Source organism: Phodopus roborovskii, unplaced genomic scaffold (assembly GCF_943737965.1).
Source record: "Phodopus roborovskii unplaced genomic scaffold, PHOROB, whole genome shotgun sequence".
In the NCBI taxonomy this organism is placed as follows: domain Eukaryota; kingdom Metazoa; phylum Chordata; class Mammalia; order Rodentia; family Cricetidae; genus Phodopus; species Phodopus roborovskii.
In genome coordinates, this window is record NW_026126629.1 from 14,603,824 (window position 1) to 14,620,149 (window position 16,326).

The window sequence follows — 16,326 nt, forward strand, 5'->3', positions numbered from 1 at the left end:
CTAATATATTTGTGCCTGCTCATGTCATGTCATATCCTAAGAGATTTGTGCAGACTAGCTTAGACGACTCTCCTTTGGATATTTCTGATTGTTTGGGCAAGGAGAATCAAAGTGAGCAGAAATTTGTAGATTCTTAACAGTTCTGATGTGGGAAAAAGCATGACATCAATCAGATAGAGAGTGGGACACCCCCCCCCAAAAAAAAATCAACTGCAAAGGGAAGAGACATGCTGGCAAATGCCATCCCCAGCAGCAGACACAGGCCAATCCCAAGAGCAGAAGATTAGCATTTGTAGTTCACAGCAGGCTGGCTAGGAACCATCTCATAGACTTTTGATTTTGCCATCCCTGCTCCCTCCTCAAGAATGCTCTTCCTAGTTGAGATACTTTAATCAGTCTTTGTCCAGCACCCTACAGGGAAAGGCGATTACCCACTACTTCCTATTCAGGGACTGAATAATCCAAGACATCCTGGTGTCACTTAATCTAAAGCGACTGGGTGACTCACTGTCCTAGAGAGGTCTCTCCAAGATATTTAGTATAAGACAAATATCTCTATGCCCCCCTAATTTAGATGATTCCTCTAAGTTTCGAGCTTCAGAAAACTCTTGGTTTTTGTTAGCCTTTGTTTGCTGTAGTTGCATTTCGATTTAAATCTATGTGCTATGCATCACCTTGGCAGGAAAGCACAAACCTCACCCAGGAAACAGCATGCAGCCATCTTTCCAGTTGGTTCTCTGGTGATCATGTGTAGTAAGGTGGTCACAATAAACCACCATCTTAGAGCTCCTTAGAGAACTTGTCTTTACATTGTTACTGTATGATGGCTCATAACACACCGAAACTACCCTCAAATCTTACACCCACTCTCAGTTATTTTGGCCCTAAGTGAATATTCCTTATCATATTCTTAAAGGGACTCTGACTTCCCATTATTTTCCAGCAGGGCTTTGAAGCCCTACTCTACCTTCAAAGGCTGCAGTATACCCCTGACACCCACACCTAATCTGTCTCCTTACTTCATCCTGAACCCCATCCCATCTCTCTTGTATGTTCCCGGAGTCAAACAGCAAACATTTGCCATAGTAAATCCTATTCCTTGCCTCCCACACAGCTTCTCGTTCCCGATGATAAGCTGCTACACAGACAGATAACAACTGGGATATGCAGTTATTAAGGACAGGTTTTAAAATGACAAAAGAATACATTTTAAAATAAATCCCACTTGAAAATCAGCTTCCCTTCCAACTCAATTACATCTAGACCTCCTGCTCTGAAGCTCCTTATAACAGAGAAATTCCAGCTCCCACTGGCTTCAGGATTTTTGAGGATGTTGCCTTAGCAACACAGAAGGCCTAGACACCTGAAATGGGGAGTGAAGGATACCTTGCTTCCCCTCATTCAAGGACCTGGAGTGGCCAGCAGCATACAGGCATGAGATGTACAGGACTGTCTAAGAGGAAGCAGAAGACCCACTGACAACATTTCACACACTGTGAGAGCCCTGGACCTGGAGCTGCGCTAAAAGAATAGGGTGAGAGATACTGAAGGAACTAGCAGACAAGACTACAGTTACTAATTCAGAAGAGCACTCAAGGATGACACACCCATACACAGTGTTGATGTGAACGGCAGTTTCTGCAGACTGCCATACTCTACAGTCTCACCAGACTGACGGGATGAGCTCCCCTCTTCTTCTGTCCTCTTAACAGATGAAACTTTCAACAAAAACCCATTTTTAAATAGTCCTGGCACAGATGAGTACCAACAATTCAGCTCTGGCTCTCAAACAAGTGTCACAGTTTTGGGCAATCCCTTGCAGATATCATGAGCCAGCTTCAACGTCCTTGACAATGCCAATCAACTTTAACTTTATTGGGTTCACAGCATAGTCATTAAGGTGGGGGGCACCACAAACAAACTGTTAGGTTCTAAGATGTCATCAAGTTATATGAACTGGCCACCCCTAGACTTGATATGACCAACTCATGGCCCCATCTTCCACTACGAGATGACTAAAAGACCCTATTTTGCTCATTATACTGGGACGCCAGGACACAATAGCCTTTCCCCAGAGAGACATTTCTCCTATGTGTGCTGCCACTGCCCACCTCCTGTGTGGCAGAGCTCATCCCTCCTCTACTCCACACACTCATCCCTCTTCCCTGATCCTCTAGAAACAAAACCAAGGTCCTCCATTCAGGTAGTAGTGTGTCATTATAATCTAAACTTTGCCTATCTCTTGGCTGCAGACCTCTCTGATAAGAGTTTATGCTGCACCTGTTAAGTCTTTGTGATTGACAAGGTCATCCTGTGTCTCTGAAGTACTATGTCTGGTGGAGATCTCCACCCCTGCCCCAGTATATGGCAAAGGTTATATGTGATTACATGTACCTGTACCATGGGTTGAACAATCAATGAATGTTTTCATCCTTTCCCAAGAAGCCTGAGCTCCTACATATTAGCACGCCCATCTCTGGCCCCAACAGGCACATGATCCTCCTGCACAGAACATTTCTGGAAAAGCTTACACAGCAGCTGAGTAGACCAGGCACTGTGTAGTAGCCTCTGCCCTTCCTTCATACCCATTATAAGCCCCACCCAGGTTCATCCAGATCATACCTGAGAACTGTCTTTTAAATCACTGTTCTAAGCCCTTGACCATTATAATGACATCTTAGTCATTCATCAGAAGAAAGACATAGTACCACTGGAAATATCCCTCTGATCTGCAAGGTCTGCATCAAATAAAATATCTCAGTCATATCTCTTGAGTCATCCTGCTCTCCTGGCTCTCATTTGCCTCTCCAATGGACTCCAGGTGTCTTTGTTTCACCCCTGAGGCTGGCAGACACACTGGCTCTACCTTCTGTCACCAGCCTCAGCCACACTTCACATTTGTTTCAGAAGCTAGGTAGACTTCTCAACTCTAAGTAAACCTGTTGCATCCAGGCAGAGCCCTACTAGTCCATGGAACCAGAAATGGTTCCCAGGAACCCCTGCTGGACTCAGGTTTCTTCTATTAGCACTTCCTGCCTGAATTCTCTGCACTTCCTCCCCAGAGTGATACAGAAACATCAGCATTAATGGCAGCATCAAGGAGAGAAGCGGGGGGGGGGGGGGGAGGACTTTTTCTGTCAGTTATCCCTTGCTGGGAACAGCAGGCATGAACCAGAGCTATTGATGCCTTCAGAGGCACTGAAGCAAGAAGACCAGGGGATGAGGACCTCAGGGCTTACCTTGCGCATGTCTTTGCCAAAGGTCTCACTATAGGTTGTGCCAAGGATTTCAAACTGGACGTAGGGATTCGAGCTGTCTTCACGAAACTCCATAACTCCTGTGAGGCCAGTGATGTGTCCCTGCAGGACAGGAGGAAAAGACAAATGGAGGTGGTAAGGTTTGATGTGGTAGAGAATGGAATGACCAAGAGGACAGCAGATATGACAGAGCTATTAATAACCCTAGGACATCAGAGAAAAATAAATGCTTCTCAGACTATCTTAGTCTTATGGAAGAAATCCCACATGCTTTTACATGCCATTACTGTAGTCAATGTGTTTACAGCTATTGCTATGCGACAGTGCTGTGCTAGTCATGAAATTAAATGTGATTGTGTTTGTCTATGGACTCCTGAAGTTTGAGCTTTGCCTTTGCAACCTGTTCCAGAAGTTTCACTTGTCCTGACACAAGGGAAAGTAAAACGTCAACAAGACTTGAGTCCAACATATGCCTTAAGTTTAGGCAGCAAATACGAACATTGCTCTAGGCTGCCTGGCTTTGCTTCATGTATCATCTTGGGCAGACCACTGGCCATCTTCCATTTTCACACTGAATTTAATCTGGTCTATATCACAAAGCCCATCTGATGAAGAAAAAGGTACTTTCAGAGCACAATATCTACCACAGAATGCCTGTGGTAAATATGCAAGTCCTGTGACTCTCTACAGTTCAGCAGGGTCTACAGGAGCAGTAGACAGTGTGGGGCTGAGCCAGTTGTGATGGCCTCCCTTCTGTCTTTCAGTGTGGGGTGTGAATGTGAATATTACCCAGCCTCCTTGCCTATGACTTCAAGGAGATGGGAGTGCACCATAAGCTGCACTGGTCCAGGAGAGGACTTGCTCTCTCTGAGCTGCAGTCAATTTCAACCAAAACTGGAACACATTCATTGCAACTGAAGCCATGTACATTTTATTGTGACTAAGGTTCCTGACATTGTAGATTTCCCTAAATGTTTCTCTGAAGTCTCTAAAGGCCCATTACTCTAAGAATTCTTCTGTGGGTTACCCCAATTCACTTGGAATCTATCCTCTAACACAGTGCCACTCTCTCACACATGAGACACACATGTGCATAGTGCATGGGCACAGACAGATGCACATTCACACATAAATACACATGTGTCCTAGATAAGCAATATATGGTCATACCACCTAAGATAAGCTTTTGCTGAAAATGGATAGCTTGCATGAAGGAGTTTTGGTCAGGCAAAGGACAGGAAGTTATGACTTTTACTTACTTGTGATTTGGGGCAAGTCATTTAAACTTCTAAAGCCATATATCTTGAAAGTGTGGAGACATTTGAAGCACATGTCCCTGGACCACAATTCACTCAGCTTTCAAATAGGCAAGGAAGTGTGACACAGAGAGGAGTCTAAAAAGAGGACTCAGGCAATCTCTCCAACAAACAAATATACACACATATGTATGCACACACACACACACACACACACACACACACACACACACAATAAAACAGCTCTATACCAACTGAGTCAGGTCACAGCAGGGATTTATCTATAGCCTTGGGCAACCTTACAAAGCAGTGCTCCCTCACACATACCTTTTTAATTGTGTCTAGCATGGATCTCCCTCCATTCCATGGCTTGGTAGACTTCCTTATGCAGTTAAGGCTTGCCATGCTGTGCCATTTCCGGTCCTCCAACTTCCTGTGGAAGGCGTTGGCCAGCATCAGAACACTGTCATACAGGTACAGATTGGAGATCTGCAAAGAGAAAAGAGAGTGGATTTCTGTTTTCTGATGCATTTCCAAAGAACAAGGTGAGGAGCAAAAGGTTGGGGTGGTGTGGGAAACAACAGTATCTTCTCCTCCAGTCCTGAGAGCTCTGTGGACAAGGAGCCTGTGGCTTCATGATATTTTCTTTATTTGCTTTTTTATTTTAGCAGCTCAACCCAAGTGATGAAGTTAGGCTAAGAGAATACCTAATCTGCCTCACGAATAGGATTAGGGGCATATCCACACAGCAACAAGGAGAACCAGTGTGGTTGGCATCATGATTGAGTCTTGCAAGCAGATGCATCACCAGTTCAGATAACTGGCACAGAGCAGTAAGATAAAGATGAGTGCGCTAAAGGGAGGGCCGAACATGTGTAAAAGCATACAAGTATAAAGGACCAAAGCTTCTGTTAAGGGCCAGATAGTAAAACCTAGGCTTTGAGAGTCTTACAGTCTCTTTTGACTACTGTCCAGCAAGGCTGCTAAAACATGAAAATATCAAGAGGTAATTCATAAGCAAAGGGTGCAGCTGTGTGCCAATAAAAATAATCATTTATCCAAATGTACACTGTGTTAGATTCAGCCCAAGGGCCATGGTTGGCTGACTTCCCCATTCAATCCGATGGAGCTAACAACATGATCAGAAAGGATCAAGAGGAGGCCAAGATGCATCCATGCAGAGCCTTATAGGATATGCTAAGGAGGAGCAGCAGGAGATTTGGAGAGATGGATGCTACTGATGAGCTATACACAGATTGCTGGTGATTAAGCCCAGACACAGGAAAGACAACCCTAGTCACTGATGGGTCCAGAGTGAACAATGGCCTGGATGATGTTACAGCAGTGAAGAAGTGGCAGAGATTCCTATGCCTGGGATTTGTAAATTACGTTGGCCAACTTCAGTGAAACTGGCCCATAGAGGAAACACAGCTCCAGCACAGAGCTTTTGCCAGTCATGAGTGTGGGGAGCTGAGGAAGCCCTGATGGAATGTGAAAAAGAAAGGAACAAAACAGATGAAGTCCCCAATAAAACTATATTGTCAGCGTCAGCTTAGCCTTGTCAAGGACGAATGCATCAGACCTGTGGAAACTGTCAAAGCCTCTGCGATACAGGCCAAGTTCAGAATCGACCAAGCCTTCCTTGGTTCAGGAGCAAATGGGGCAGTGTGTGCAAGTACAAGCGTTTACAAACTACTGACCAATGTATTCAAAAACTAACAACCATAGCTTCCCCCCTCCTAGTTTTTACAGCCTGAGATTACCTTGTTTGCAGAGACCTCCTACTCTGACAGGTTAACCCCATCCATCTGTGCTGTATTAATAAATGCACTGGGATCCTGGGTTGTCACATTAGTTGGTGCCACTTTATCAGAGCCTCTGACCCCAGCTGTCCTGTGCATGTGTCTGTCCTTTCTTCATTCCCTCACCACTCCAGTCACGTCTCCAGACCCAAGCCATGGTAGATGAGAAACGGGAAAACTACTGTAAAAAGCAGCACTCATATGATGGAGCCAAGCTGTTTTCACAGGGCAAGGATAGAAGTTTGGCTCACCACCTTTGCTTGGGATGAGCAGGAAGACTGGGTGCCCCAGTCTAAGAAAACCAGAAGGAGACCTCAGCATGGAGGAGAGAAGCCTTTCTCTCAAGGAGTTCCCCTCATGATACTACATCCTCCAAGAGGGCATCAAACCCCAAAGGAAAACAGAATAATTGAAGAGGTAAGAAAGAAACAACATTCATTCTTGAATACATTTGGGGCCCCTCATTAATATCTTGTATAATCAGTCAGACAAACTGGGTCAAAGGAACCAATCTCTGCATCTCCAATCAGCAAGTAGCCTGCTAAAAATATTTCAGAGAACATCACTTGTTATAAATGGAGAGAAACAGGAGACAATATTGACCTCACAAGACTCCTGAGAACAAATAGGCTCTTTGTACTACAGAAAGAATCCCTGCTACTTCTCTGCATCACCAACTCCTCCCTAACTGCCCCACTATCCCACACATTATTCTCTGCCAATAATCTTAATATGAATGTCACAGAAGCAGCAACTGTCCCTCCAACTAAAGCTGAAGTCAGACACAGACCAAAGAAAGGAGATATATAACAGCAAAAACATCTGTTATATTAAGTCCATACACAATCTCAGACTAGCTCTCTCTTTGTACTATAACATATCCAGGAAGAGCTAAGTATTTCCTCTATGCTGGCCAATAATGAAGAGTTTGGTTCTGTCTGCCACTGAGCAGTGATTACCATAGACTTCATGACATAGGGATAAAAATTGGATGGATATAACAGAAATGACCAGAATGTGTTCACATGACTAATTATTGCTAACAAAACGATGGTCCCAGTCCAAAGGGAAGCTACATACCAAGGTCATGGCCATCACTCATCATCATATGCCTGAAGCACACAAATATTGTCCTAACATCAGAGAAAAGAACATTTCCTCCACTGGGAACTTGTCCCTGACTCATGCAGAAGGTGATGACAAGACTATGTATCCTCAATTTCAAGCTTAGAAGAGCATTTTCTCAATGAGCAAGGCTAACTTCATAATCATGACAGCAAAACATCCCCCAGGAGCACCTACCTCTGCAGAAGTGTATTGATGTTTCTTTTCCCCTCTAGAATACAATCTCGAGATGAAGATGTTCTTACAAAGGAATGTAAATCACATATAAATTGATTCAGAATTTGGGGATTTTTATTTTGTTTTTGTTTTTCTTCTGAACAGATTTAACTAGAAGATGAGAGTCCTTGATGGTGTGAAGATTTTTTAAGACATTTATGGAACTCCAAGCTGGCTACTCATATCTGGTGCTATTCAGTAAGTCAGGACCCTTTGACCCATGCCCACACCTGTGGATTCCCTCCCACATCAGAGCAGAATCTAAAGATGCTTCAGTGTGAGCCCAGACTGACACTCAGTAGCCTCTCCTTCTCCTCCAGCACTTCTAATCACAATGAATCAAGGCACTCAGCAAATGTGTGAATGCCGAGAGGCCTGCGATGAAGAGGAAAAGGTGGAATATGAATTAGAAAAAAAAAAAAAAGCCTTTAGGCCTTTAGTCCTCCCATGATCATGCCTGCCTGGGAGAATGAATGGTTTGTAGTTCAAAGAAACAGGTTTCAGGTTTGAGAAATGTTCTTTTCCAGGTATCGATAGAACTTTGAACCACTCCCATATCACCCTGGATGTACATCTACACGTCAGCTCAGAGATGTGTTTGCCTCACTAAACTCTGAGCTCTTTGGGTGCTTATCTCTGGAAGCTGTCACAAATAAAGACACAAGTCTGGTGATTGATCAATGTTTGATTGATAAATGTCCTGTGGATACACTTACACATAGATAAAAAGATGATAAATAGATAGACAGACCGATAGGAGTAGGTGGGAAATAGATGAGTGGGTGGATTGGTGGGTAGATGAATGAGTTAGTGGATAAATGCTAGGTGGGTGGATGATGAATAAATAATAAATGGATGACTAGATGGATGGAGTGATGGACAGTTGAAATGGATAAACAGATGACAGATAATATGAATGGATGGATGGATGGGTGGATGGATGGATGGATGGATGGATGGATGGATGGATGGATGGATGGACGGATGGACGGATGGACGGATAGACAGATGGACATATGATATAGGAGGGAGGTTGGGAGTGGGTGGATATATTGGCTAGCAGATGAATAGATGGGTCTTTTTTCAAATTAAGAATTCACATATTAATGCTTCATCTATATTCTTCAAATCTAAAGCATAAGAAGAAAAAGATGTGCTAATTCCAACTTTGAGAAGAAACTTCCTTCACTGAGAATCTACTAAAAATGACCTATTGACCACACCTTCCCTGCTATTTGTACCTACTTAACTTAGATACCTTCCCCCAAGAAGAGGTCTCAGTACTCTGCCCAGCCGTAGGCAGAAACTAACATTTCAACATTGGTCTATGTATCTACCATCTATTTTCCAACCTTAGTATACACATTTTTGTGATCTACTTTATCAGAATGCAATTGTGGTTTCACATTGGGGATACAGATAGCTGGAAGGTCCTGCACTCATGGAGAAGCAGTTTTGTGCAAAAAGATCCAGAGTCGATTGTACACAATGCTCAGGGTGTTCTTCAGATCCTGATAAACAAAGAGAAGGCTTTCCTCAAGGCATCAGTGCTAGCCACTCCTAGGAGAGGTTGAAATGAAAGAGAATCCTAGCTACATACACAATCACTCGTAGGAAATGAAGGACCATCAGTAGCTCTGGCTAGAGCTACAATACATAAAACAGAAGAGGAGCATGAATTGAAGGAATCCGTGTTTCCCTCTCTCCTTTAGAAGCAAGGTACTACACAAACTTTCTCAGCCAAGAAAAAACATGCAAAGCATATTCTGTCCTAGACAAATCTTCATATCTGTGCTTAACTAGGTTAAGAGAAAAGACTGATCTAGAAACACTATAGCACAAAGTAACAGGAACCAATAAAGTATTCCAGATGATGGCAAAATTTAGAGGTCACAGTATCACAGCCAAGGGTATGACAGAGTCATGGCTGCCAAACCAAAAGAAAAAAGAAAAATCTAGAACCAAGTCACAGTAGCCATAGGAAATGCAGTTGGGAACAGAGAAAAGACAAACTCAGGCAAAGTCCAATGTCTTTTGTGGAACCTGATATTGTATTCTAAATGGGCAGGAAGCTTCTGGAAATGGGCTGTGTTCGTTTAGCCACTTGAATACATACCATGCTCCTTTCCCACTTGCATATTACAGCTCTCAGCCTACTTTGTGGACAGTTTGAAGGGTTCCTCTGGATGACAGAATTATCAACAGGTTTCCATGCATGATAACCTGGGCCAGATTGGCTCACAGCCTGACCCTCTATGCCCATGTCTACAGTACTGTATGAATGAGTGTATCTGACACTCGATAAATGTTAACAGAATTAAATCTTTACTCACACTCACTTGCTGAGTGTCATATCACACACTATTTAACACTCATAGATCTGTCTTGATGACAAGGAAGTACAATGTGATCTGGACCCCTGGAGACGTGCAATGTGACATCCATGGTTACTCCCCCATGAAATGCAGATGGTAATAGCCTGTATGCATAGGCTCCTTCTCAGATTGTTATATGTATTTCCATTCTTAGAGGCAACAGAGGCAGAAAAGAATGGAAGAGAGAGTGAAGGCCCTAAGCAGGCTCCTGATTCAATTCAAATTATCTGACATCATGCCCAGGGTGTCTGTATTAGCTGGAGCCCAGCAGGATCTGTTCTACAGATTATAGGGATGAGGACCATGGAAAATTAACTTGTATTTGCTAGCATCTTCTTCCTTAAGGCTCCCTGGCCACATTTCCTTTCAAAGGCACATGAGGGTTACATCTGACTTCCATAGCTTATAGGGCAGGAGACTAAGTAAGATCAGCTCTGGTTAATAACTCTACCTGTGTAGACTTGCCAACTTGTCCCTGATCTCCTGGCATCAGAGTCATATCTTCCATGGTACCAATGCCTAACTCAGGCTTTTCAGATATGAATGCCTTGAGCCATTCTTTGAGATAAAGGCCACTTCTTTGCCCCTGATATTTCACAGATGGGCTAGTAAGAGAAGGTCCAGAGCATATGGTTAGAGGATTCTATGGAGATAAATATAGTTCTCAGAACCAGGTTCCTGGGAGAGAAGCATCATAGCACACATTTCCACTTCATTGAAGGCTCAGATATGACACCCTTTGGCACAGAAACCCTTCAACACAAATGCCACAGGTATGAGGAACCTGGGAAACAAGAGTTAGCACCAATCCAATACCTGTAGAAATCATCATGTTCTCTACTCTGCCACAACAGGCCCTTCCCCAACCTAGGATCAATGGATATCATTCTGCAGAAGCTTCCCAAATGACCTGTCTAAAATGGTCACATATACCTTTCACTGTCATAGCATGGTTCAGGCACATTCATTTCTTCCTCAGGAGATGGTAGATATTTGTCACCTTGTCTTTCAGCCCCAGTCCTTCTTGTTGCACCCTGCACAGTTGATATTTTACAAACATCCAATCACATTGCATCTCCAAGGGCCATGCCCTGGTGGATACCCACTGCAATTTCATCCCATGCATCAGCCATTATTCTTCCTGGCCCCATTGCATATAACATTCTCTCTAATAAAAATATAAACAAGATTCTAAATATTAAGGTGCTTGTGAGAATAAAGCATGGGGACATTTTTTGAAATGTCTAACATAAGCACCACACATGGCTGCTTAAATAGATTTCTCTGAATTGATAAAAGTCCAATAGATTATTCAAAAGCTGTTTAGAAATGAAGCAGATGTTAAGTTATTTGCATAGAGGATGCCTCTTCTTAGAGATGAGTGATAAGGTATGGATGGGGCTGTATGAGATTATTCTCCATCCCCATCACCTGTCAAAACCCAAGACAGGGTCTTCATGAGATATGAGATAAGACAGAAATTTCTGATTTTCTTTATCTGTGCTGAAACTAGGTTCTGAGAAACAAAACCAGGAATGCAGGAAACCTATCTAGGCAGCAGATAAAGAACTCAGCCATGAACTCTATAGGGGCCATAACTCTTGAAAAGCCCAAGAGGACAAGCTTGACCACTGGAGAGTCAGAGACCAATTACATGAAGTTAACTAAGGCCGAAGGATGAAAAATACCAGTGCTATTTTTTTCTTAGGCATTAGCACAGAATTCCCAATACATTAGTAGCTAGGTTTAATTTGGGAACATACCTGTGTCAGCAGTAACAAAGGCCACTAGAAAGATTGTGGAATTGATCTTCATGAAAAAATAAGAATATACTTAAAGAGTCAATACCCAGAGGGAAAAATACAGGAAAGACCAGGAGTCCAGTTTGATGGAGAGAATAGAGCACTGGAGCAGAATGAACACAGTTCAGAAATAATGAGCAGTCCTGAGAAGGATAACACTGAAACAGCAGCAAAGCCACTGTGCTCAATCAGTGGCAACACTGGCTTGGCCACAAAGGACATCTTAGTTCACACTGCTATAATACAATATCACAGACCCCTTGACAGTTTCAGAAAGTGGAAATCCCTCCTGGGGACTGCACACAGGAGAAACCATCCCAGCAGACCTGCCTATCCAGAGTCTGCCAGCATCCTGGTCTTGCCTCCATTCAGGGAGGAAGCAAGCTTGGGTCACTTTCCCACATGCCTTCCAGGGCCCTGCTGGGAGCCTCCTGAGGCCTGGGACCTGCACACACATGGGGGAGCCTGTCCAAGCAAACTGGCCTATCCAGAGTCTGACAGCAACCTGGTCCCACTTCTACCCACGGGAGGAGCCACTTTCCTGTTCCCTGCTCAGAACCTCCTGTGGACTGGGAACTGCGTATGTGTCACAGTGGACCAGCCCATCCAGGATCTGCCAGCACCCTAGTCCCACCATCACCCACTGGAAGATGACAGTCATGGGAGTATTGGACCTACTTGCACTAACCAGAAGAGATGCTTGGCCCTGTACCCACCAGGAGAGGGAGAGACCCCACCAGTACACACTGGAAGAAGAGATGGGTAGATGACAGTATAAGAAACAAGTCAACAGTAGAAAGATCAATATAACACCACCAGAGTCTAGGGACTCCACACCAGCAAGACCTGAACTTCCCAACACAGATGAAGCAGAAGAGAATGATCCTAAAAAAACTTCATGAAGATGATAGAGACCCTAAAACAAGAAATGAGGAAATTCTTTAAAAACTTCGAGGAAAAGACAAACCAAAAATTGCAAGAACAATTCAAACAGTGCAAGGTTTGAAAGCTAAAAACAGAGACAATTAAAATACACAGTCTGGGGGAATGCTGGAAATAGAAAATCTGGGTAATTGATCAAGAACTGCAAATGCAAGCATAACTAACAGAAAACAAGAGATAGAATACAGAATATCAGTCAGACACTGAAGATACACTAGGAGAAATAGATTCACTGATCAAAGAAAATCTTAAATCCAACAAATCCCTAATGCAAAATATCCAAGAAATATGGGATACCATGAAAAGGCCAAAAATAAGAATAATAGGTATAGAAGAAGATGAAGAAATCCAACTCAAAAATACAGGAAATATATTCAACAAAATCATAGAACAAAGCTTTCCCAACCTAAAGAAAAACATGCCAATGAAAGGACAAGAAGCTTACAGAACACCAAATAGAGTGAACCACAAAAAACGTCCTTTGCCACATAATAATCAAGACATCAAACATACAGAATATAAAAAGAACATTAAGAGCAGCAAAGGAAAAAGACCTAGGAACATATAAAGGCAAATCTATCAGAATTACACATGACTTCTCCACAGAAACTCTGAAGGCCAAAAGGTCCTGGATAGATATTCTACCAGCACTAAGAGACCATGGATGCCAGCCCAGACTACTATACTCAGCAAATCTTTCAATCACTATAGATGGAGAAACCAAGATATTCCATGACAAATCCAGATTTAGGCAACATGTATCAACTAATCCAGCCCTACAGAAAGTTCTGGAAGGAAAACTCCAACCCAAGGAAGTCAACTAAACCCACAAAAACATAGGCAATAGATAATCCCACTTTATCAACAGCCAAAAGTAAAATGGGGGAAATCCACACAGAATACCAACAACAACAAATCCAAAAGAAACAAGAATTAACAATCAATGGTCATTAGTATTCCTCAATATTAATGGTCTTAACTCACCTATAAAAAGATACAGGTGAACAGAAGGGATACGAAGACAGAATCCATCCTTCTGCTGCATATAAGAAACACACCTCAACCTCAAAGGTAAACGTTATCTCAAAGGTAAGGGTTGGTAAAACATTTTCCAATCAAATGATCCAAGAAAAAAGTGGGTATAGCAATCCTAATATCCAACAAATTACACTTTAAACTAAAATCAATCAAAAAAGATTAAGAAGGTTATTTCTTATTCATCACAGGAGAAATACATGAACATGAAGTCTCAATTCTGAACATCTATGTACCAAATACAAAGGCACCCACATTTGTAAAAGAAACATTACTAAAACTCAAATCACACACACACACACACACATACACACACACACACACACACACACACACACACCACACCAAAAAAAAAAAAACCTCACACACTTAAGTGGGAGATTTCAAAACCCCACTCTCAACACTAGATAGGTCCAGGTCCACCAGACAGAAACTTAACAAAGAAACAAAGGAACTAACAGCAGTTAGGACCCAATTGGGTTTAACAGATATTTATAGAATGGTCCATGCAAAAAAAAAAAAAAATATATATATATATATATATATATATATGTATATATAATATATATATATAAAACCTTCTCTAAAATTGACCACATATTCTGCAATATAGCAAACCTCAATGGGTATGAAAAAATTTAAGTAACCCCCTGTATCTTATCAGGCCATCATGCTTTAAAGTTAGAATTCAACAACAACGCAAAATGCAGAAATCTTACAAATTCATGAAAATTGAACAATGAGCAATTGCACCATTCCTGAGTCAAGGAAGAAATAAGGAAATTATGAACTTCCTAGAATTCAATGAGAATGAAGATACAACATATCCAAACTTATGAGACACTTTGAAAGCAGTGATAAGTGGAAACTTCATAGCACTAAGTGCTCATATGACGAAACTAGAGGATAGTCACATTAGAGAATTGTTAGCACAACTGAAAGCTTTAGAACAAAAAGAAGAAAACTCACCCTGGAAGAGTAGACACCAGGAAATAATCAATATAAGGGCTAAAATCAATAAAGTATAAACTAGGAAAACAATACAAAGAATCAATGTAAAAAAAAGAGTTGGTTCTTCAAGAAAAATCACGAAGATAGAGGAACCTTTTTTCAAACTAACCAAAATGCAGAGAGATAACATGCAAATTAACAAAATCAGAAATAAAAAAGAAGACATAACAACAGACACTGAGGAAATCCAGAGAATCTTTAGGTCATACTTTGAAAATCTGTGCTCCACAAAATTTGAAAATTTAACAGAAATGGACGATTTTGTGGATAGATATCACTTACCCAAATTAAATCAAGAACAGATAAGCAATTTATATAGACCTATAATCCCTAATGAAATAGAAGCAGATGCAATCATCAAAAGTCCTCCTCTCCCCCCCCCCCAAAAAAGCCCAGTACAAGATGGCTTCAGTGCAGAATTCTACTAGAAATTCAAAGAATAACAATACTCCTCAAAGTGTTTCAAAGAATAGTAGCAGAAGGGTCATTGCAAGGCTACAATTACCTTAGTAGCCAAGCCACACAAAGACACAACTAAGAAAGAGAATTATAGACCAATATCCCTCATGAACATTCATGAAAAAATACTCAATTAAAATACTGGCAAATCAAATCCAAGAACACATCAGAGAAATCATTCACCCTGACCAAGTAGGCTTCATCCTAAGGATGCAGAGATGGTTCAACTTACAAAAACCCATCAATGTAATCCACCATATAAACAAATTGAAAAAGAAAAACTACATGATCATCTCACTACATGCTGAAAAAGCCTTTGACAAAATCCAACATCCCTTCATGATAAAGATATTGGAGAGATCAGGGAAAAGATAAACATAATAAAAGCAATGTACAGCAAACCAACAGCCAGCATCAAACTAAATGGAGAGAAACTCAATGTGATTCCTCTAAAAATCAGGAACAATACAGGCTGTCCACTCTCTCCATATCTCTTCAATATTGTATTTGAAGTACTAGCCAGAGCAATAAGAAGAAAAAAAAAAGAAGATTAAGGGGATACAAATTGGAAAGGAAAAAGTCAAACTTTCACTATTTGAAGATGATATGATAATTTACATAAGTGACCTGAAAAACTCAACCAGGGAACTCCTACAGCTGATAAAACTCCTTCAGCAAAGTGGCTGGATACAAGATTAACTCAAAAAAAAATCAGTAGCCCTACTATATACAGATGATAAAGGGGCTGAGAAAGAAACCAGAGAAACATCACCTTTTACAATAGCCACAAACAACTTTAAATGTCTTTGGGTAATGCTAACCAAACAAGTGAAAGACCTATATAAGAACTTTATGTCTTTCAAGAAAGAAATTAAAGAAAATGCCAGAGAATGGAAAGATCTCCCATGCTCTTGGATAGGTATGATCAACACAGTAAAAATAGCAATCTTGCCAAAACCAATCTACAGATTCAATGCAATCCCCATCAAAATACCAGCACAATTCTTCACAGACCTAGACAGAACACTACTCAATTTTATATGGAA

General features: G+C 41.6%; 1 protein-coding gene across 1 annotated transcript in view; it reads right to left on the reverse strand.

Annotated features, from left to right (window-relative positions):
- Grid1 (glutamate ionotropic receptor delta type subunit 1) overlaps positions 1-16,326 on the reverse strand; it is a 293,681-nt gene that overhangs the window by 231,792 nt on the left and 45,563 nt on the right. Inside the window, exons 3-4 of the mRNA XM_051206794.1 lie at positions 4,841-5,002; positions 3,240-3,359 (exon numbers count right to left, since the gene is read on the reverse strand). Of these exons, the coding sequence (XP_051062751.1) occupies positions 3,240-3,359; positions 4,841-5,002 (282 nt within the window). The remainder of the gene's footprint in view (positions 1-3,239; positions 3,360-4,840; positions 5,003-16,326) is intronic.